This window comes from Schistocerca piceifrons, chromosome 9 (assembly GCF_021461385.2).
Source record: "Schistocerca piceifrons isolate TAMUIC-IGC-003096 chromosome 9, iqSchPice1.1, whole genome shotgun sequence".
NCBI lineage: Eukaryota > Metazoa > Arthropoda > Insecta > Orthoptera > Acrididae > Schistocerca > Schistocerca piceifrons.
In genome coordinates this window covers 114,276,556-114,301,587 of record NC_060146.1, presented here as the reverse complement: position 1 = coordinate 114,301,587, position 25,032 = coordinate 114,276,556, and the positions used below count along the sequence as shown (strand labels likewise).

At 39.8% G+C, this 25,032-nt stretch overlaps 1 protein-coding gene across 1 annotated transcript in view; it reads right to left on the bottom strand.

Moving 5' to 3' along the window:
• Positions 1–6,300: 6,300 nt before the first annotated feature.
• The window catches only part of LOC124716914, a 381,964-nt gene continuing 363,232 nt past the window's right edge, over positions 6,301–25,032 (bottom strand). Inside the window, exons 27-28 of the mRNA XM_047243483.1 lie at positions 11,497–11,789; positions 6,301–7,511 (exon numbers count right to left, since the gene is read on the bottom strand). Coding sequence (XP_047099439.1) covers positions 7,354–7,511; positions 11,497–11,789 — 451 coding nt within the window. The 3' untranslated portion in view covers positions 6,301–7,353. The remainder of the gene's footprint in view (positions 7,512–11,496; positions 11,790–25,032) is intronic.

Sequence of the window (25,032 nt, the reverse complement as noted above, 5' to 3'; positions counted from 1 at the left end):
GTGGGGATTTAAGGAGGTGGGACCTGGATAAACTGACAGAACCAGAGGTTGTAGAGAGTTTCAGGGAGAGCATTAGGGAACAATTGACAGGAATGGGGGAAAGAAATAAAGTAGAAGAAGAATGGGTAGCTTTGAGAGATGAAATAGTGAAGGCAGCAGAGGATCAAGTAGGTAAAAAGACGAGGGCTAGTAGAAACCCTTGGATAACAGAAGAGATACTGAATTTAATTGATGAAAGGAGAAAATACAAAAATGCAATAAATGAAGCAGGCAAAAAGGAATACAAGCGACTCAAAAATGAGACTGACAGGAAGTGCAAATTGGCTAAGCAGGGATGACTAGAGGACAAATGTAAGGACGTAGAGGCATATATCAGTAGGGGTAAGATAGATACTGCCTACAGGAAAATTAAAGAGACCTTTGGAGAAAGGAGAACCACATGCATGAATATCAAGAGCTCAGATAGAAACCCAGTTCTAAGCAAAGAAGGGAAAGCAGAAAGGTGGAAGGAGTATATAGAGGGTCTATACAAGGGTGATGTTCTTGAGGACAATATTATGGTAATGGAGGAGGATGTAGATGAAGATGAAATGGGAGATACGATATTGTGTGAAGAGTTTGACAGAGCACTGAAAGACCTAAGTCGAAACAAGGCCCCGGGAGTAGACAACATTCCATTAGAACTACTGATAGCCTTGGGAGAGCCAGCCCTGACAAAACTCTACCATCTGGTGAGCTAGATGTATGAGGCAGGCGAAATACCCTCAGACTTCAAGAAGAATATAATAATTCCAATCCCAAAGAAAGCAGGTGTTGACAGATGTGAAAATTACTGAACTATTTATTAGTTTAATAAGCAACAGCTGCAAAATACTAACACGAATTCTTTACAGACGAATGGAAAAACTGGTAGAAGCCGACCTCGGGGAAGGTCAGTTTGGATTCCACAGAAATGTTGGAACACGTGAGGCAATACTGACCCTATGACTTATCTTAGAAAATAGATTTAAAAAAGGCAAACCTACGTTTCTAGCATATGTAGACTTACAGAAAGCTTTGGACAATATTGAGTGGAATACTCTCTTTCAAATTCTGTAGGTGGCAGGGGTAAAATACAGGGAGCGAAAGGCCATTTACAATTTGTACAGAAACCAGATCACAGTTATAAGAGTCAAGGGGCATGAAAGGGAAGCAGTTGTTGGGAAGGGAGTGAGACGGGGTTGTAGCCTATCCCCGATGTCATTCAATCTGTATATTGAGCAAGCAGTAAAGGACACAAAAGAAAAATTCGGAGTAGGAATTAAAATCCATGGAGAAGAAATTAAAACCTTGAGGTTCACCGATGACATTGTAATTCTGTCAGAGACAGCAAAGAACCTGGAAGAGCAGCTGAACGGAATGGACAGTGTCTTGAAAGGAGGATATAAGATGAACATCAACAAAAGCAAAACTAGGATAATGGAATTTAGTTGAATTGAATCGGGTGATGCTGAGGGTATTATATTAGGAGATGAGATGCTTAAAGTAGTAAAGGAGTTTTGCTATTTGGGGGGCAAAATAACTGATGATGGTTGAAGTAGAGAGGATATAAAATGTAGACTGGCAATGGCAAGGAAAGTGTTTCTGAAGAAGAGAAATTTGTTAACATCGTGTATAGATTTAAGTATCAGGAAGTCTTTTCTGAAAGTATTTGCATGGAGTGTAGCCATGTATGGAATTGAAATGTGGATGATAAATAGTTTATACAAAAAGAGAATAGAAGCTTTCGAAATGTGGTGTTACAGAAGGACGGTGAAGATGGGTAGATCATGAAACTAATGAGGAGGTACTGAACAGAATTGGGGAGAAGAGGAGCTTGTGGCACAACTTGACTAGAAGAAGGGATCGATTGGTAGGACATATTCTGAGGCATCAAGGGATCACCAATTTAGTATTGGAGGGCAGCACGGAGGGTAAAAATCATAGAGGGAGACCAAGAGATGAATGCACTAAACAGATTCAGAAGGATGTAGGCTGCAGTAGGTACTGGGAGATGAAGAAGCTTGCACAGGATAGAGTTGCGTGGAGAGCTGCATCAAACCAGTCTATGGACTGAAGACCACAACAACAACAACAATTCAAACAGCTTGCTGCTCTAGATATAATTAAACTGAGTAGTTACTTTTTGATAGCATAATTTTAAGTAAAAGATTTTTGTGAATATGGGTGTTTGTTTACACAATTTTGAACTTGACAGTGCCAATTACATCACTCTTGACTTTTACAATTCTTGATGATTTTATACTGCACAACCTAGCTTAGAGAAAGAACTCATGCAATAACATTTTAAAATCATGCAAAATCTGGTATTGATCTAGCTTCTAGAATGTTGCATTGCACCATTCATTGTATCCAACTTGGCCCGTCATATTACTGGGCATTCAGTGTATTGTATTCTAAAATTTATGTTTGTCTTTCACACATATGATGAATGACAGTCATTGGAGGTCAACTGATACAGCCTATGTCTGTCTGGCTGAGTTGCTTTGACATAATGCAGTTTCTGTAATTTTGGTTTCTATGTCACCACAAACCACCTCGAATATGCAGTAGACTGTTTCTCTCTTCCTCTTATATAATTGTAAGCCTTGTCTGGTTATTTCAGTAACTGAGGAAAGAGTGTACAGTACTCATCATGTTACAATGGATTCTGAACTCCTTGATCCTGGCACACACTGATGAAGTGTGGGCACACTGTGACCAGCTGTTGGTTGATGTTATTGGGTGACCTTTGGCATTGGTGTATGGTGACTGTTGCGACAACTGTGACTGTAGCCTTAGCAACAGGTGGGCAGCCCAACCAGCCAAGGTTGTCTCACCCTGAGAATCTTCATCTGTTGACTGCTGTAGTCCTCAATACAAAGAAATTTTATTTTAGTTTACAAGGAAAAGCTAGGTTGTACTTACACTCAAGAGAGAAGTTGTCTACAACTTACATGATTATTGTGGGTTACTGCCAGAATGGTTTATACAACAAAATCACAGCCAATTTCCTTCACCATCTAGGTCAACTTAGTCCATGCTCTCCATCCAGTGGGCTTAATGTGAATAGGATGTTAGAACTGTAATATTCCTTCTTCTTTTATACTGATAAAGTTCTTGTTGTAGGTTACATTCTAACAACAAAGCCATGTGCTTGAGTACTGTCATTAGAATACCTTACTCTTCTAGTCTCAATTGTACGATTCTATCAAACTTCCTTGGAAATTAAATCTATGTGATGGACCAGGACATGAACCTGGGACTTTTGCCATTTGCAGAGAAGTGCTCTACTGACTGATCTGTCTGACTACAACTTTTGACACTCCCTTACAGCTTTACATCCACCAGTACAGCTCTCCTGGAAGAAGTGATACTTTGGAAACATGGTGTAGCCATAGTCTAGGGTAGGTCACAAGTCATACTTGGACAGTCCTGTTGGTAGAACACTTGCCTGTAAAAGGCAAAGGTTGCATGTTTAAGTCCCAGTCTGACATGCAGTTTTAATCTTTCAGGAAGTCTCAAATTGGTGCACACTCTGCTTAAGAATGAAAATACATTATGGAAGCAATGCACTTAAGCTGTGGCTAAGCTTCATTTCCACAGTATTCTTTCTTCCAAGAGTGCTGGTCATGCAAGGTATACAGGTGATTTTTTGTGAAGTTTGGAAGGTAGGGGTGAGGTATTGGCGGATGTAAAGTTGTGACGGGGTGTCATAAATTGTGCCTGGACAGCTCAGCTGGTAGAGCACTTGCTGACAAAAATCAAATATCCCACATTTAGAAGTTTAAACTCCATGCAAACTATGGAGCAGAGTGGAAGTTCATTCTGGAATGATTCCATCATTGCACCCATGAGATATTATCTGGTTTGATATCTACCTCAATTTCCTCTTTTTTCAAATCAGTCTATTTGTCAAGTACCCTTTTAAAGTTTGCTACCCTGACTCCTTTGGGTTCTTCTTCTGCTGCTACTGCTGTGATCGCATAATTTTGTCATATTCACAACTGGAAATTTATTTTCTGAGCTCTTCGCCTGTTCAAGGCTCAGTTTTTTTATAGGGCTCTACCTTCTTGCACTGTAGGTTCCAATGGCCGCATGTCTTTGTATGGTCTCTTGCTTCTTAACTGCTGATGTAAACTAAAACAGCCTTTCTCATTGCAGTAGGTACTGCATGTGTAGTGATGACTTTATTTCTACCTGAGACCACCACAGTCTCAGCATTGTAACAAGATGAAGGTCTTTTACACTAGGTAGAGTATACACAGTATCCACCACAGTAAGTATAAAATAATTTCGTTTCTGTTGCTGAGATTCAGTCTTCTCTAGACAAAGCAAGCCCACAGAATCATGAAGAGCCACTGTAAAGTTTGTAATGAGTGTAAAGTATGGTGTCACATATCGATACTACCCCACGGGCATCGAAGGTGGCAACACAATTGCATCATTCCATCAGACACTGACAGCAATTGTGGAGCATCCGGTGGACTGATTGGAGCACACCTGCTGAACGGCCAGATGGTCCTCTCACAATTGGAATCACTTCACTACATGATGCTATGCAGACGCCACCTAGACATGGCTCTGACATCATTGTTTGTGCTTTAATTCAGACAGTCTCACTCTTGTTGCTATTGTATGAAATGGACTCCAATTCTTGCTGTATTATTTTTAATGAGTCTTTGTACACTTGAAGAAATACAAGTTAAGAATATATTCTGTTTACTGTGTTAACTTGTTTGCTAATCATTTCTGCTCCTGTCCACTTCCATATGATGACATTTGCAGCACCACTTTGTAGCCCATCACTCCCTACCATTGTGTATGAAGTTGCATACAACATAAAGAAGGCAGTGATTAGCTGAAGCCCATAGTTTGTCTGTGATGTGTACTTGAATGCTGCAGTTGGAATAATACAGCCCAGAAAGACAAGTATATATGTTCCAGTCCTGGTCAGGCACATTATTTTCATTTGTTACTCAAATGATGGATACAATGTATACTGGACCAAAAGTTGAACTCTCGTTCAAGAAGAAGGAATACATTATAAAACTTGGAATTCACCACATATTTAAGCTGTCTTCCTTACCAAAAGCAGAAAAAGACTTTACCCATCATTTGGAACTTGCACGTTTCTCCGACAAAGAGGATAAAGGAGACTTTGGAAAGGAGGCAGGGTACTCTGGGCACACAATGGCAGGGGCACAAAGTAGCCAAAGATCCAATCACAAACAAGTTTACCAGAATCCTTTTTATTTATGGAATGCATTAAAAATAATTTACTACTAGAGATACAAATTAGTTGAAAACATGTTCTGGTCAGTTACAGTACTTTCACTTTACTTTCTTATAAAAGAATTTAATCAAATTGAGGAAAATATGCTTCAAATTACTAGAACACAAAAACAAATGTACATTTCCTTTTTATGTAGATGTGCCTTTGAAATATATAGCACTTTTGTTTTTCAAAAACAAATCAAAACAAAACTGACTGATGAGTACACATCATTACAACTGCTCATCGATATATAGGAACAGAATGTGCAAGTTAAAAATGTTGACATAGTGTGACACCTCAATTGGGCCCTCTTCTTGAGGGTGAGATTTAGAGAAGCTTCATCTTACTTGCTCATGAAATTCAAAGCACCTTAATTTATAAAAGTACCATCAATGGTCCTGTGTTTTGAGAAAATATGAGAGTCTTTCTTAGAAACTTGGCTCCATAATGCAGTGTCAGTTTACTAAATAATAAACTAGAAGCCACTCACGAAAAGGTCTAGCGTTGCTCTTTTAATAAAATTCTTTTCTTGCAGATACAAAAACATTTGGTGATTACCATTCTGACAGTTTATGGGATGTTGTAAAATTAATGAAAAAGTAATTTTTAAATGGTGTAACATTCTAAAGTTGAACATGAAACTGAAAAACATAACAAGCATACATTTACAGTAAAGGAGCTGCTTTAAATGCTTGGGAGAGGAGAAATAATAAAAAGATTGAAAATACAGAGTGTATAGGTAATAAGTTCTAAGAAGTTACTAAAATTCTACTGCAGTGTTGACAATAAACAACGGTAGCATCAAAGAAAGACTGTTGAGTCAGTTGGTCTGTATGTTAATACTAAAGCAAACAAATTTAACATCAATAAACAATACGTAAAATAAGGGAAAGAGGCAACCAGTCCCCTATGGTAGATTGATGTGTGATGCACAGACACACATAAAAGAAAACAGTGTTCACTAACTTTCAAGTTGTATCTCTTTTTTGGCGTGCACGTGCGCGTGTTTTTTTTTTTTTTTTTTGTGTGTGTGTGTGTGTGTGTGTGTGTGTGTGTGTGTGTGTGTGTATTCCAGTTTTCCCAGCTGTCTGATGAGTAATGGCCTTTTCTCATATGCATATTTATACTGTTATTATCCAGTTATTTAAAGTTTTAAGCTGTGTAATTAAAAACAATGTCCCTCTAAGGACAGACATTTAGGACACTGTTCTGTACATTTTCACAAAAGATCAATTATTCCATAATAAAATTACATGAGATTACATTCCTTGTTTGGGTTTTATTCATAATCTGAATATAACATGCCTTTAATGACTCAACACTGTTTTTTCAATGTTTTGTCCACATGTACATTCTTTTAAATGTGAGTCTAATGCAAATTCTGATCATATTTAAGAAATGTTAACATTTCATGTTCCTTGTCTCCCATTATGTTGAAACATAATAACAGCATGAAAAAGAAATATTACCATTCGCCACATAAAGGAGGCATTGAGTCACTGGTGTTCACAATGAGAAAGAATGCTAGAAATATTTCAGATTTTGGACAAATTCCTTCTTCAGAAGTAGAAAAAACCCAACACACACACAGCCACTGTCTGCAGTCTGTTTTGGGCCTTAGCACCCAGATACAATGGCTGTGTATATGTGAGCTGTGGTTGTGTGAATGTCTGTGAGTTTTCAGCTTCTGAAGATGGGCTTTGTCTGAAAGCTAAAATATTTCCAGCATTATTTTTCATTGTGTCTGTCTGTGACTCAGCACCTACTCTGTGTTGTGAGAAGCAACCTGCCCTTTTGATATTGTTGTTTATTCCATCCTGGACTTTCCATTGTTTGATTATGTTAAAATGTACACAGTTTACGAGCATACGTATGCAAGTTTGTACACTGCACAACCACAAAGATTAATCTCAGTAAGACATTGATACAAAATCGAATGTGCTCTCAAAGAAAAATATTCACCAGCAAGATGAACAGTATTTCTTATCACCTAAGAGAACTGTTTGTGGAGATTAATGTTTACCATAGGCGAGAACACCAGGAGCTAACTGATGCTGCTATACATTTGTTGGCAGAAGCAGCTGCCTGGCACTCTGACTCAGTTCCAGTAACGGTTCCAGTTCCACACTGTCACATCCCATCTGCCACAGTGCACTGGCCAGGGCTTCCAGTTTATTTGCTATAGCTGCCAATGCGATTGACTGTACCTCAGGGACTGCATGAAAAATAATAAGACAAACAAACGTGATGTAGGAGACTTATACCGACATCTGTTTTAAGGGGATCATGTAAACATGTTACAATAAAATAAATGGTGGAAGGAGTAAACATAACAAATCACTGTGTAGTTGAGTCATTGAGAGGTACATAAATCGGGTTGAGAACACTGCAACTTTCAGATAAATCTTTATCAGCATTAACTGAAACACGTAAACTTGCACAATGAGGTATTATGGTATAAGAGATTTCATTGATCAAGTGATAACAGGATTGGAAAGGTTATAATGGAAAGGATACAAACAGAAAACAGAGCTTAATTTTGAAATCCAAAACTCTTCAGAAACAGCCTTCTTATGAGAAGACCGAAACTCTTTGTATGCAGGATGAACCAAAACTCTACAGACAAACTTCCAGAAGTGGTAGTCTGGTAAACATGGACTCTTAAATGCACACTATAAGATCTATGAGCTCTTGTTCAGTGGAAGAGATGTCGTTCACAGTAGCAAAGGTGAACAAGTGCTCACAGCTCTTAAGGTATGCACTTTAGAGCCCATGTTTACTGGACATTTTTTCCTTGATTTGGTCGATACTATCACCACTGAAAGTGTATTCGTGGAGTTCCGTCTCACCCTGTATAACTGCCCAGTTCATCAGGTTTCACGTATGAATCAGAGGTATGGACACTGACAAATAATGACAAAAATAGTTTAAGAAACGTTGCTCAAAAAGTACACTGTACTGCAAGCATTATTACAAGGAAAAGATATAGTACAACTTTTTCAAATTGCAACAAATATAATGGATAGGAGATATGAAGAGAATAGTAGAGGACAGAATATAAAATAAAATGCTGAAAAGTGTGATCCATGCTACTAGACATAAAGGGATAACTAGAAGGAGATAAATTGATGAAAGGTGATGTAATATAAGATTTCATTCATGTGGGCTCTGGAGAAGGAAAAGAGCTGCAAAAAACTGGCAAGCATGGCGGAAAATACTGTAGCTGAAGAAGTCAAGGCTTACCAAGGGCTGTAGCACTACAGAAGAAGATCTCACTGATAACAGATTTCCATTCTATTTAACTAAAATAATATCGACTGTCATATTAAGAAACCGAAGAGAGTGTACACAATGAACATCTCCAGATGGGGGAGTAATTCAAATGGCTCTGAGCACTATGGGTCTTAACATGTGAGGTCATCAGTCCCCTAGAACTTAAAACTACTTAAACCTAACTAAGCTAAGGGCATCACACACATCCATGCCCGAGGCAGGATTCGAACCTGCGACCGTAGCAGTCACGCGGTTCCGGACTGAAGCGCCTAAAACCGCTCGGCCACCGCAGCCAGCGGGGAGTAATTGATAATGCTGTACCACAGAGATTGACACTGAACTCATCTTGTTCTTGTTGTATAGGGTGTTTCTGCAAAGTTGTTCACTTCAAGCATTTTTGGAACCATTTTCCATCCAGATGAATTGTGGAAAAGAACTCACTAAAGGAAGTATGTCCTGGGTCCATATAGCTACATTAATTAAAGAGATGTTGGTGCCAACTTCAGTTTTTTAAATTGGAAATTAGTAATTTGTGCTGGTAGTACCATAGTTTTAAAAGAGAAAAAAGTCGACAGTGTTTCACTGTTCAAAATCTGATTACTAGTTTCAGAGCAATTAAAATATTCAGAAGTTAGGATTTATCTGTTTTCCACATAAAATTGATTGCTGTCTTATGTGGAAGTTCATGATTTCATAGCAAAATACATCATGTCGGATAATTAGGAAACAGTGAATTGCACCACTGCAGTACCAGCATAAAGGGGGCACAGAGGAAATGTAGCTTTCATTGTCTCCACTGTTTACATGTGTTGAGCAGTGATTTGTTTAAAAAGTAAACTTATTTCACAGACTGGGGTAAACTAGATATGCTACTTACTTATGGAGAATGTATCCCAACAGATGGTGTCCAGTGAGAACGGCAATTCAGTGGATGTGCAAAAACTGATATTGGAATAGCACTGGAAAACTGCACAGAGGGTAAGGAAAAAGAAGCCTGGAATAATCATAATGAATGTTCTGTCAGCTGTTGCTCATAATCCACATGTTAGCTCAAGAGAAATTGCGAGTTCCACTGGAATAAGTCAGCCTAGTGCTGTTGTCGCAGAATTCTGGCACTCGGTTCCGATGCAACATTAGGACTATATGTTCTTTCTTTGAAGAATTCTCTTTGTTGATGAAGCCACTTTTAACACTCATGAAACGCTGAATGTAGAAAATATGCATTATTGGGACACTGAAAATCTACGGCAGATTGAGTGTAAATGCGAACGTTTGGTGTAGGATTATTTAAGACTACGAGATTAGTCCTTACTTTATTGAAGAAACCTTAATGGGTAAAATATATGTACAATTCCCTACCAAAGTGCTACCAATTCTCCTAGAGAGAGCACCACATCAGATATGTAAATGTTATGTTTTACCATCATAATGTGTGCTCTCGCATGTGGCTATGAAGGTGTTCACAGAGTTCTTTTCTGGTAAGATTGGATGTAAAGGCATAATCAGTTGGTCCATATGTTCACTCAGTTTGATGCCGATGTACCTTCTCCTCAAGGGTAAATTCAATCATGAAGTTTATGCAGAAGTTCCAACAACCAAATAGCATTTAAAGCACAGCCATATTGCAGCGTTTACAATGAGATCAGAGGACTCTCTTCAGTTCACACATAAGTCCTTGAATGAGTGAGAGCAAATGTGTATTGAAGTAGGTGGTGGGTATTTTGAATACTTGATGATATAGATGGAATTTAGGGAAGTGTTTATGACCACATTCCTTTGTGATTTTCATGTTACTGTTACTGGTTTAATTTTGCAATGTAAGTGTGTATCTCAACATTAAAGTGATAACACAAAGTTATTATTTAATAATATTTATATTGAAATCCTGTGTTTTGCAGATACATTCAATTTATGATGTACACCTTTCTTTCAAAATTCTGGCAGAAATAAGACCAGAATTGTTGCTGTGGTTAAGTGCTGAATGATCCTTAGATGCCACCTCCATTGCCTTCCAGTTTTTGTGTTAGTTCAGGCACATGTAGTCAAGTATGATTAGTATCAGTTTCCAATTAAACTTATTTGTACTATTCTATTTTTGTAAGCAGAATTCTTAACTTTGTCAAGTTGGAGAGCCCTGTCAGCCTGACGCAACTGTTCTGTATAACAACATGAACTTCCACATAAGACAGTAATTGGTTTCATATTCAAGACAGATAAATCCTACCCATATTTTGAAGAGTGAAATGCTGTTGAATTTGTTTCTTTTATAACTATGATACTAGCAGCAGAAATCACTATTATTTCATTTGAAAAAGTGAAGTTGATACTGATACCTCTGTAATTAATGTAACTATGAAAACAGACTATACATCATTTAATGAGGACTGTTTCAAAATTACTTTGGGTGAAAATGGAGTTATGATACTTAAACAGATGGGGAAATGTCTGAAGAAAACAGGGTATCTGAATCATCCTGTACCTAAAAATATCTGCCATCATACACCCAAGAAGCTGGAATAGTTCTCTTTTGCTGATGCATTCTACAAAATTGTGTGATAAAGATAATATATGACTTCCACACTAGGTCCTCTTGTACATAGTGCGTAATACAGTTGGGCATACTAGAAAGAGACTCACAGTATATTTACTCTTTCATGAAGTTAATTTTCAACGATCAGTCACAGAATTTCAAATACAGTTTGATGGGAAAATGTATCATAATTGTAAACTAACTGACTTGTTCCTCATCATAGTGAAAGAATACAGTTTTAACCTGTGGAACAATCACATGTGCAGTAACCCTTCAAAATTCAACAGTTGCAATTAAATTAAATGAGAAAAGCAATTTGAACTAATATCGATACACACAATAAATAGGACATTTAACATCAATGAGAGTTTTTAGTGGTGATTCTGAAAGCACTTACCTGAATTTTCTTTCAGTTTGGACAGAGAATTTTCAGATATCTCCTGTATGTTAATTTTGTGTCTAATAGCTTCCAGATCACTTTGTTCACAGCATATTATGAAGTCATTACTAGCTTGTTCCAGTTGTCTGATGACAACTGAAGGCTCTTCAAACATATCTGCTGCTGCCTCAAGAAAAGGGTTTCTTACTGTTGTCGATGGAGGAATGAAATAATTGTCATCAAAGCAGCATAACCAATCCAACACCTTTGTATATGCTACTAGGGCTGAGCCAAATGTATTTGTCAGAAAGCTGTAAAATATTTTAATATTTTCCATTAAGGCACAGCTATGGAAAAATCACAGAGAGCAGGAAGCTTTTTATTTACTGTCTGTTCCTACATGTAATTTTACATGCATGGCATTGTTAACAATGTATAAACTCTTTGCAATTACAAATATTTTACAATATCTTATAATTACTATAAATGTTTCTACTACATGATTGTTTCTTACAACACTATTCATGTTAAATCCGAGCTATATGGGCATTCTTGGATAAACTGTTGTTTGAGTCACTTTTTAAAAGTATCCCCTGACAACATCTTAACTTAATCTGGTTACAAATTATAAAAAACAGTTCCTTTGACGTAGGGGCTTTCTGCTGTTAAAGATAATGTTCTCTTAACCATGTGAAAGTCAGTTTTGTGCCTTGTATCATGGTTGTGAATTTCCATACTTCTTGTTCTTTCACTAGCATGATGGTTTCCAGCTTATACATGGCAATTACTGTGAGACAATTTAATGTAGAGAATAGGCTTGTGCAGTATGTTCATTGTTTTACTTTTGCTATGATTCTCAAGGCCCTCTTCTGCATTACAAAAACCCTTTTCATATTAGTGTAGCAAGTCCCAGTACTATTCCATTACACAAGAAAGTGTACAGTAATCCAAAATATACAGACCTTAGGGTGTCAGAATTAATGTATGGTGATAATCTCCTTAATACATATAGACTGGATTTTTTCTGACATACTCAACTTGCTGCTTCCACAAAAGTTAGTCATCTGTGTATAAACCCAAAAATTTACATACAAATGGGTTTCTGATATAATCTTATTGATCACAACATTTTGCCTATTTGAAAAACGGTTTAAAGTGAATAACATTTGTTATTCCTATATTGACTTTCAAGTTGTCTCTCTGAAAGTGAGCTCTAGCCATTTCAATAAAGTTTTGAATCTCTTCAGTTAGGTTGAGCTCACTGCCTGCAAAACAGACACCAGATATCCCATCAGTATGCATATTATCTAGAGAACTTGGGAAATCATTTACATAACATATGAATAGAAATTGACCTAAAATTGAGCCCTGGGGAACACCAACATGTATATTTCTTATTCTTGACCATTTCCTCTCCAGTATTTATCCTTACCATGTGTAATTTCTGTTCGCAGTTGTCTACCTTTTCAAATATGTTTCTAGCAACTGCACAAGTTTTTCAGTGACTCCACTCATCACAATTTTTGATAAGAGGATATCATGATGTGCTCTATTAAAAGCTTTGGAGAGGGCCAGGAATACACCCACTGCTTGGGACTTTTCATTTATTTTTTAAGTATATAATGGACAAATTGTACAGTTGCTGACTTGGTACTTCGACCTCTTCTGAAACCACGCCGGAAATCACTGAAGTGACAAAAGTTATGAGACACGTCCTAATATCCTGTTCGACCTCGTTTTGCCCAGCATATTGCAGCACCTTGATGCGGCATGGACTCAACAAGTCACTGGAAATTTCGTTCAAAAATATTGAGGCATACTACCTCTATAACCATCCATAATTGCTAAAGTGTTGCAGATGCAGGATGCTGTGCATGAACTGAACTTTTGATATTGTTGGGGTTCATGTCAGGTAATATGGATAGCCAAATAATTCACTCCAATGGTTCAGAATTATTTGAAGGAACTGTGAACAACTTTGACCTGGTGACTTGGCATATTGCCATCCATAAAAATTGCATCATTGCTTGGGAACATGATGTCTATGAATGGCTGCATATTGTCTCCAAGTAGTTGAACATCCAGAGAACCATTTATGTAAACACAGCACACACAATTATGGAGCCACCACCACCTTGTACAATACCTTGTTGACAATGCGGGTGCATTGTTTCATATGGTCTGAACCACACTCAAACCCTACTGTCACCTCACAACAACTAAAATTGGGACTCATCTGACGAGGCCATGGTTTTACAGTCATGTAGGGTCCAAATGTGGTCACGAGCCCAGGAGAGGTACTACAGGTGATGCCATGCTGTTAGCAAAGGCACTAGTGTCAGTCGCCTGCTGATGTAATCCACTAATGCCTAATTTCACCACTGTGTCCTAATGGGTACATTTGGCATATGTCCCACATTGATTTCTGTGGTTACTTCATGCAGTGTTGCTTGTCTGTTAGCACAGACAAATCTATGCAAATGCCACTGCTCCAAGTTGTTACATGAAGGCATTTGGCCACTGTGTTCCATTTTAAGAATGTTACTTCTTATTTTAGTTATGTTGGTGGATAACTGCCACAATGTTAAGGATAAGCTGGACCTTGAATCTTTCAATGCCTGTGACAAGCTTATGGCACATTTCAAACATCAGAAGTTTTTAACAGGGACTTTGGAATGCCATACTTCAGTTCTAGTATGCCACTAGCTGTAAGGACTCGTAATCTTTGTAAGCCTAATGAGACTGAGTCTATTTTTGTATGGGTTAAAGGTGATGGTTGTTGTGCAAAAGTAAAAACTGTAGCTGATTTTACAAAGTAGTATAAGAATTAATAAAGTTCTCTACTGGAAGTGGTTACATGTAAGCCACAGCTATATAAGTAATGAATCTGGAAAGATGGCTGCAGTCGTCGTGCAGCTGCATGTGCAAACCATTGGAGGGATGCCATGTTGTTACAGGAGGAGAAGGCGGTCACGTGGAACTCTTTATAAGTCAGTTGACAAGATATCAATTACTACTCAGGGTCAATTGGGGTCCCAACATGCTCTTCATGGGTCATCTGTTTTTGTTGGAGGAATTTTGAACTTTATGTTTACAAAGACTGTTTAAGAATGTTACTTTTGTTCAAAAGAAAAGATGAATAATTTCATCAATGATCTAACTGATGCTGTGAATACTAGGAATTTAGTATGAGATAATATTCCTGAAGGTAATGTGCATCCCAGTGTACTCTCAGGTCACCTATTTGACAAATCTGTTGGAGATAATGGTCTGTATGCTAATGCTTGTGAGTGTGTGTGTAATAATGTTGGCAACACTGATAGTGGTAAAGAATCTTTGCCTTGTGGGCAAAGAGTTATGGAAGAAACCAGTACAAGAAGCTCTGAAATACGCAACTCTTCTGCTACGTTTAGGAGCTCTGGCACCAGTGATGTCATGGTGCAGGAGGTGATTGTGCACTTAAAAGGAAAGTAAAAAGTCGGTGAGCCGTGTATCGACTCGTGCTACACCTTGTGTTTAGATTGCATTGGTTTTCATTTTCTTCCCCTGACATGTTTGAGATGTTGTCTGTCATTAAGTGGCTGCTTGGTTGTCTTTTCCCTATGCTATCGATATCTGCGTTTTTGCTTCTGGGAAACTGCTATGGAGGAAGTGAGATCTTTGACTGGTGGTAACCTCATGTGGTGGCTCTCCAGCGTGAAGCAGGCGTGGTCGGTTGTACCGAGTCGCAACGTGATGCATGTCGGTTGTGTACAAAGAGTGGGTTGAGTTGACGGAAGAGCTCCCCACGTGTTGGTTGTATACAGAATCGTCCCACGAGTAGTTGCTGTTCATTTCACCTTGGTGGGACATTAACAAAGCTTCTTTAAATCCTCCACTTCAACACTGGAGTTAAAAGAAGACACCTAACATGAAGGAGCGGTCACTACCCGTCAATGTTGCAGAGAAGACGTGAACTCCGGTGACAGAGCGTGTTGTTGCATGATTGTGGCGTGCTGGGTACACTGGCGACGTGTACGCAGTTGGATGTGTGGATCCTTGTCATCGGAGGTCATGTACTGCCTGTTCAAGCATAATTGTAAGTTAAATTCATGGAAGGTTTAATCATTAAGTAATAATTTGTGTAACCAGCGTCTCTTCTGCCTTGTGGCCTCCAGTGACCGGGTTTCCTGTCCCTGGCACCGGTGTAATTGAAGACAGTGATCTTTCCTCCTCCTCTAGTTACTGTCTGATGGGAGGTGTAGTTTTGGCAGTTTAATTGTTTTGCTATTCTGTTGTGGGTTATGAGTAAATTCATGCTTCTTGTTGGTTGATCATGTGGTCGCTCATTCAGGACTGTGTCGTGTAATGTTTCCTTGCACAAGGTTAGCTCTAATTCTGTCAGCAAGTTAAGCCATCTTATAACAAGTTTTCGCTGGCAAAAAGTCAGTGCAGTGACCAGCCTGAGAGTGGCAATTGTGTTTACGGGTGTATATAAATTGGTCAGTATTCTGTCTAGCCTGAGCATCCCTGAGTGGGTGATTTGTGGCCACCTTACACGGGTCCGTCATATCTGTTATGTTCTAATAATATTCCAGGACACTTTTGTTTAAAATTTTTTAAAATTCCTCCAAGTTTGTAAATTCCTTTTATTGCCATTAATCGTGTGTTCACTGAGACCTGTTTAATTTTTTTTAATGGCGGTGTTGGTAGCTTCACTACCTCACCATACTTTATTAACAAAGTTCTGTATTTACTTTAGTAGCCTGTTTACTAATATTCTTTAAATTTTTTTAAATTGTTGTATTGCTATAAATTACTTTGATTGGCATTAGTGGTGTGTTTTAAAAGGTTGTTTAGTGCCATACTGCTAGCTTCTGTATTTTTTTAAAATTTTTTTAAAAATTGTTGTATTGTTATAAATTACTTCATTGCCGTTAGCGGCGTGTTTAAAAGGCTGTTTACTGCCGTACTGCTAGTTTCTGTAAGATACGAATAAAACATTTGTGAAAATCTCAACTCGACAGTAAACTACTAGAAATTTGGCCCCATTTCCCAACTTGTGGTGTGGCTTGTAGTAACCATAACCACTGTGTGCGTCAGCACTGGTAGCGGAGCGTGGTTACGGTCTCTTGGTCAGTTGCTTACTGTCGAGTTCGAGAAATTGTTTCATTGTCTGATATCTTTGTGTGGTGCAAAAGTTGATTAGTTTGTTCTGTTTTAGCGTCCTAGTAATTATGGAACCGCGAAAGTGCCCGGGAATAAACTTGTTGAAGAGGGAACATTTTTTGGATGAATTGGCCATCCGACAGCAGCCCACGGAAGGAAGTGTTTCGTAGCTGTCAGCGCATTTACGGTCTGCACTTTCGTCTCCGGTGGTCATCACGCTGGAAGTGATTGGTGAGTGTAAGGCAGCAGCAAAACTCTTGGGTGAGGTGCTTGATCATCTCAGAGATACTACATCCTTCTTCGAAGATGCTCAGCCTAGTGGTAGGCAATTAGATAGGGTGAGGGCGCAGTTAGCTCACCTCGGTAATCGGGTACATGATTTAGGGTCAGTTGAATTAAGTGGCTCAGATGAGCAGTCGTGGGTGGTGTTGCAGGAGAGAATAAGTGCATTGAAACTTGATCTTGCTTGTTTGGAACTAAGAAAGGGACTCCCTGAGGGAAGAGAGGAATTAGAGTTTCGCGATGGGATGAGTCGTGAGGGTGGTTGTGACTCTGTGAGTGCAGGTCAGGCGGTGTATTCCAAGTTAGCTAATCTGATCATGTATTTGTTTAAGGATATCAGGGAGTTAAGTATAGATCATCTTGAACAAGTAGAAGATTTCTTGTAGTTGTTGGTTTGGCTCAAACAGCATGCACAAGCATTTAGAGTTTCTCATCAGCTGATTTTGGGGCTCTTGTATCCGTTAGCGGGAGATGAGTTAAGGTAATTTATCTCACAAGCAATGGAAGGAGGTTTCTCTTTAACTCAGTTAAGGCAGTGGGTCATTGATAAAAAATTAACCAGAGGACTCAGCAACAGCTGGAGTGTAATTATATTTGGCGTATGTAACGGAAGGACGAGGGGTTGCAATAGTATGTTGATAGAGTCAGGTTAGCATCATCGGCATTGTTAATAGGGCTTCCAGAGGAAGAACCGGTTTTGATAGTTTTAAGAGGCATGCGAGCAGTGGATAAATCTGATTTCGTCTTCAGGCAGCATCCTGTCAATTGGCAGGAGTTGGATGAGGCTGTGGGTAGTATCTCAGCATTGTCTCTTGAGAACCGGCCGCTCGATGAGGGTAGGAAGCAATTATCTCAAACTGATCTACAGGTTAAGGAGAGCCGGGGGATTTCCAGCGATGTGAATAAGCAGGAGGATCGATGACGTTTCAGATGTGGAAGCGTAGGGCATTTTGTTAGGGAATGTAGTGCTCCTCGAATGCTGAGAGCTAACAGATGACATCAGGTTGTTGGTAAAAGAGGAATTCGGAGTTATCGAGCCAGGTGTGCCCGAGTGATTGCTGCCCTGATCTCCCCGTTGCCATATATTTGCTGTAGTGTGGGAGGTGAGCCTGTCTGAGGGATGTTGGATTCCGGAAGTTCTATTTCCATGTTGAATTTAGATTGGTACTTGGAGTTGCACATATTACTCGCCTTAGATTGATTCCATCAATGGTTCAGTGATGTCGTTTGGCTGATGGGCAGCTGTTACCTCTGCAAGGATGGGTTCGTGGGGGTTTGTCCGTGAGAGAATTTTCTTGGCCCATATGTTTTGCCTTGGTGAAAGGATTGACGGCTAACTTGATTCTGAGGTGTGACTTTATTAATAAAACTTGTTTGGTTTTGGATTGTGCAGGGCATACCTTTTTATTTACGTTTAAGCCTGAACTGAAGTTTGGTTTTTGTGAATGTAAGCAGCGGGTGCAATGCGCGGGTCCTAAGACCTTGGCAGTCGAAGCAGGCAAGTTTGATCTGGGGCACCTCTCGGTGGAGCAGGCTTCTCATCTTGGTAGGTTGTTAGCTGATTTTCCCCAGCTTGTCTGTGATTGCCTAGGAGTTACCAAAGTTCTTCAGTATAAGATTCACCTTAGTGACCCGATTCCTGTTAGTTTGTCACCACCTAAGGTCAAGGTTTTGAGGTCTAAAATATCTAAAATGCTCGAAGAGGGAGACATTAGACCCTCGACTTTGTCCTACGTGTCTCCGGTGTTCCTCATGCCCAAGGATCAAGGTGGGGTGGGGGGACGGGACTTCACAGTTGTTGTTGATTATCGTCGCCTGAATAACAAGGTGGTGTTGGAGTCGGTTCCTCTTCCCGACCTTCATAATTCGTTCACTTGGTTTGTGGGTGCAAATTGGTTCACGGTCCTTAATCTTAATCAGGCATATTACCAAATTCCTCTAACGGAGCACTGTAAGCATGTTACCGCCTTTTGCACATATTGGAATCTGAAACTTCCTGGCAGATTAAAACTGTGTGCCGGACTGAGACTCGAACTCGGGACCCCAAGTTCGAGTCTCGGTCCAGCACACAGTTTTAATCTGCCAGGAAGTTTCATATCAGCGCACACTCTGCTGTAGAGTGAAAATTTCATTCGAGATTGGAACCTGTTTGAATTTAATAGGGTTCCCTTTGGTCTCGCTACCGGGGGAGCTGTATTGACGCGATTGTTGGACAATGTCTTAGGTGATTTGAAGTTGGTTTGTGTGTATAACTATTTAGACGACTTGGTCATCTCTAGTAAGTCATTTGAAGAACATCTTGAATATAACCGGCCAGTATTCATTAGACTGCAGAGTGCTGGTTTGACAGTCAAACCCAAAAAGGTCACCTTCGCTCGTCCGCAGGTCTCATTTTTGGGACACCTGGTATCGGGCCGAAGTATATGTATTGACTAGGACCATACAAAGGCCTTAAGAACACTACTGCTCCCTAGAGATAAAAGGGGAATTGCCAGATTTATTGGCATGGCTAATTATTTTAGGCGCTTTGTCCCCCACTTCGCTCAATTGGCGGCACCCCTTAACGAACTTCGTTGGAAGGGAGTTAAGTTTGAATAGGGAACTGCACACCAAGGAACCACACACCAGGCGGCCTTTGACAAGATAAAAGAAGCCATTGCCAATCCTTCGGTATTGGGCATTCCTGATTTTAGTAAAAGGTTTATTGTGCAATCTGATGCTTCTAACTCTGGGGTTTCTGCGGTTCTTCTCCAAGAAGGGGACGGGCAGAGGCAATCGCTAGCGTATGCGTCACGCCGGTTAACGAATGCCAAACTCAAGTATTCAGTGTATGAGTGCGAGGTGTTGGCGGTCCTCTTTGCTTTAGAAAAGTATCGATTCTATTTGGAGCATCGACCCTTCGATCTTGAAACTGATAATCAGGCCCTGAGTTGGGTTTTGGCTTGCCCACGTAAAACAGGGAGAATCGCGAGGTGGGCTGTGTGAATTTCTGCCTTTCAATTTACTGTCAAACATATCAGGGGAACTGGCAATGTCATGGCCGACATGCTAAGTCAGATGTTTGATAGTTCACCCAGAGTTGATCACAATCAGGAGAGTGGGGAAGAGGATTTTAGTTGTACGGTGTTAGCAGAGATTCCCCAGCTTTTCGTTGATCTACATATGCAACAGGAACAGGACCCTAACCTTGGTCACATTAGGAGAAGGCTGAAAGTGGGCAAGGAGGTAGGCCCCTATGTTGTGAACAAATGGGTTCTGTGTAAAAAAGCGAGAGACGGTCGGAAACTTAGAATTTCTTTACCAGCAATCTTAGTACGACCAGTGTTTCAGTATTTTCATCAATCTGTTCTCGGGGGACATTTAGGCACCTATAAGACATGACAGAAAGTGAAGGAATTTCTCACTTGGCCTCGTATGGAGCGAGATATAAGATGGATGGTAGCACAGTGTCGGGAATGCTGTATTGCTAAGCCTAGTAATTCATTGGGGCAAGGGTTGCTCAGTTCGGAGTGTGAGGCTTACCCAATGGACAAATTGTACATCGACTATGTGGGTCTGTTACCCTGGACCAAGCAGGGTAATCGGTATATTCTGGTAGTGATCGATGTCTTTTCTAGGTTTACTTGGCTTATACAAAGTCGAAATGTAAATGCTGTCACTACCATTGTCCATTTACTCAACATCTTCAATGTATTCAGACTGCCTAAACAATTGGTTAGCGATAACGCTCCCGCTTTTTGTTCGGTTCAGTTTAGAACATTTACCTTCCAGAACGGGATAAAGCATATTACCACAACTCCATATTATCTTCAGGAATCTTTTGCGGAAAGGGTGAACCACAATTTGAAATCTGCTCTTATTATTTACCATCAGGATTCTCTTAGGAAGTGGGATTCAAATATCTGGTGGATTAGTTTCGCCTTTAACACCGCGTGTCATGAATCCATCAAGGCAACCCCTGCTTCTCTGATGTTTACTTTTCCTGTTAATTCTCCCCTTACTAATTTGTGGAAGATTCAAGACCTAATTCCGGCAGTTATTACTCCCCACCTTATTAAAGAAAACTGGGGTAGGGCCAGGCGTAATATTCTCACTGCTCATAACAGACAAGCCGTTCATTATAACCAGGGTCGGTGTCAGTTTCAGGACAAGCCTGGTGATCAAGTTAATATTCGTAATTACCCGGGGAGAGACGCACGAGTCAACAGGCTGGGAAAATTGACTCCGCGTTTTATTGGGCCATGTACCATTGAGAAACAATTGGGTCCAGTGAATCTCTTAGTTCGGGACAATCAAGCGGGAAAGCAGTATCGAGTTCATCTCAGTCAGGTTAAGTTGAGGTGAACATTTCTCTTGTAGGGTTTGGGAAGCTATGCTTCCAGTTTAAAGAGGGGGAGGTTGAGCCATGTATCGACTCGTGCTACACCTTGTGTTTAGATTGCATTGGTTTTCCTTTTCTTCCCCTGACATGTTTGTTTGATATGTTGTCTGTCATTAAGTGGCTGCTTGGTTGTCTTTTCCCTCTGCTATTGGTATCTGCGTTTTTGCTTTCGAGAAACTGCTATAGAGGAAGTGAGATCTTTGACTGGTGGTAACCTCGCATGGTGGTGCGGAAGTAAGGGGGTTGCGCCCAGAGGGTGTGGTGGACACGGGAGGGCAGTGTGGCTCTCCCACGCGAAGCAGGCATGGTCGGTTGTACCGAGACGCCACGTGATGTTTGTCGGTTGTGTGTAACAAGTGGGTTGAGTTGACGGAAGAGTTCCCCGCGTGTTGGTTGTATACAGAATCGCCCCACGAGTAGTTGCTGTCCATTTCGCCTTGGTGGGACATTAACAAGCTTCTTTAAATCCTCCATTTCAACACTGGAGTTAAAAGGAGACACCTAACATGAAGGAGCGGTCACTACCCATCAACATTGCAGAGAAGACGTGAACTCCGGTGACAGAGCATGTTGTCACGTGACCGTGGCATGTTGGGTACGCTGGCGACGCGTGCGCGGTCTGATGTGTGGATCCTTGTCATCGGAGGTCGTGTACTGCCTGTTTGAGCATAATTGCAAGTTAAGTTCATGGAAGGTTTAATCATTAAGTAATAATTTGTATAACCAGTGTCTCTTCTGCCTTGTGGCCTCCGGCGACCGGGTTTCCTGCCCCTGGCACCAGTGTAATTGAAGACAGTGATCTTTCCTCTAGTTACTGTCTGATGGGAGGTGTAGTTTTGGCAGTTTAATTGTTTCGCTATTCTGTTGTGGGTTATGAGTAAATTCATGCTTCTTGTTGGTTGATCATGTGATCGCTCATTCAGGACTGTGTCGTGTAATGTTTCCTTGCATGAGGTTACTCTAATTCTGTCAGCAAGTTAAGCTCTTATAACAAGTTTTCGCTGGCTAAAAGTTGGTGCAGTGACCAGCCTGAGAGTGGGAATTGTGTTTACGGGCATATTTAAATTGGTCAGTATTCTGTCTAGCCTGAGCATCCCTGAGTGGGTGATTTGTGGCCACCTTACACGGGTCCGTCATATCTGTTATGTTCTAATGAAATTCCAGGACACTTTTGTTTAAAATTTTTTAAAATTCCTCCAAGTTTGTAAATTCTTTTTATTGCCATTAATCGTGTTTGCTAGACCTGTGTAATTTTTTTAATGGCAGTGTTGGTAGCTTCACTACCACACCGTACTTTATTAACAAAGTTCTGTATTTACTTTAGTACCTGTTTACTAATGTTCTTTAATTTTTTTAAAATTATTGTATTGCTATAAATTACTTTGATTGGCATTAGCGGTGCATTTTAAAAGGTAGTTTATTGCCATACTGCTAGCTTCTGTGCTTTTAAAATTTTTTTTTTAACTGTTGTATTGCTATAAATTACTTGATTGCCATTAGCGGCGTGTTTTAAAAGGTTGTTTATTGCCATACTGCTAGCTTCTGTTTTTTTTTTTAATTTTTTTTAAAATTGTTGTATTGCTATAAACTACTTGATTGCTGTTAGTGGCGTGTTTGAGAGGCTGTTTATTGCCGTACTGCTAGTTTCTGTAAGATATGAATAAAACATTTGTGAAAATCTCAACTCGACCGTAGACTACTAGAAATTTGGCCCTATTTCCCAACTTGTGGTGTGGCTTGTAGTAACCGTAACTTCTGTGTGTGTCAGTCAGAGAGTGACAGTCAATGTTAAGAATAAACCAGGCATGGACATAGAACATTGTGGACTCGTAACATTTGTGTCTATTAGTTCAAAATTCGTGTGTGTGTAGGGTAATGATGCAGGTGTTAGGAGTACTGTTGGGTACAAAGAGAACTAAAGCATTGGAAAGCGCAGAAACTGAGCTCCACAATATGCCATGTTTGGGACCCCTGTCATAGACATTGCTCCCCATACAGCGAATCATGCAGGTGCCATTATTTGTGCGGACCGATGCATCACAACTGGGGAACTGGCTCTACAACTACTGGAATGACACCACCTTCAATCACCAAAAAAGAAGAAATGTGAGGCAGCTCTCTCTGCTGGCAAAGTCACAATCACAGTCTTTTCGGATACCAATTGCACCACTGGCTTGAATGTGTTGCCAAATGGGTTGACCATTAATTCACAGGCATGTGAGAAGACTCTAAACAAACTCAAGAACTGTTTCCAGCTTGTTCCACTTGATAGTAATCTAAAAGAAATCTTGATCCAACACCGTAATGCGTGGCTGGGATGCAGGAACACATCGTCAGATTGGATCGGATGTCACTGCCTCACCCACTATATAGCTCAACCAGGTGGCCTTGAGGCACTTAAGGATTCTCCACTCAGGCACACTTTGAAGATAATGAGAGTGTATTTCCTGCAATGAAAACATGGCTACAAGCACAGAACAAGAGAATTTACCAGCAGGGGAAATATGCTCTCACAACATGCTGGCAAACAGCCATAGAACATGAAAGTGACAGTGTAGAAAAATAGTGTGTGTAAAAGAAATGTTGACTGACATTGTCACCAGATTCAAACCCTTATGAATAAGCATTTTCTGAGAAAAAAATTGTGGGGCATTATTTATTGATCAGCCTGCATAAAAATCTCTCAGGTCTTTTTTTGTGTCAAGCAGCCACGAATCCAGGCTAATAGCCTAGCCTCAAATTGACTACATATTTTATTGAGGCACCATCAAAATCAAAGAAGCTTAGCCAAGCCAGATCTAAACCCGAGCAACATCAAGATTGCCTAGCAGTAGTAACAGCACTTTGAGAGTGTTCCACATTTGGAATTTGAGGACTTTCACATCACAGAAAAATCGTGATTTGACCAGACACATGAACTCAAGTTCTACGGTGTCAAAGATACCATTAGTAACAAGATAAAACATACAAAAGCAAAATCATCCTACTTTTGATAGGGTCTGACTCATGTTACAGTTCCTTTTTCTGTTTCTCCTCCGCATTTTTTGATGAACGGAGAGCCTGGATGAACATTTTACAAAAAACAAAAATCAATGAGGAATAATTAATTGAAAGATCAGAAAACTGCTTTCCAGTAACGTGTAGGTTTCAAACTGGGCCATAATGGTGTGCAGGTAACTCTCGATCTAATGGTGGCAACATCTTTTGGTGCCACAGAGAAGTACAGGGAATATGAGGTTACACTCGAATTCTATGCCTCCACATAGGCATCAGCACGTAGATTCTGTGGAAGAACATATCACCAATTGCGTAATGTTGGTACTTAGATCAATTAGGTTTTTGACTCTAAAAATTATATCAAGTATACGTAAAGGCATATTTCATATTGAAATGTTTAAAAAATAATATTATTAGAAAGAACAGAATTGTATTATATATTGGAGACATTTCATGACTCGTGCTAAGTATGACGTTGAGCTGTATAGACTTTTTGATTGAAAGACCTGTCTCCAAGAGGAGCCACAAGCAAGTAAGTCAATTTCCTTTCTGATGCGCCTACAGTGCATATTCAATTGAAGAATGACATATTACATAAATTCTTACAAGATTTTGCTGCTGTTTTACTGACGCTTTATTAATTCATTGTGTCTCTGTCACAACATGCCTGTTTCAGCATTTTTGCAATTTTCACGTGCTCCTGCAATTATGGTACAATTTTCTGTAAAATGTATGTCAAAAGTATG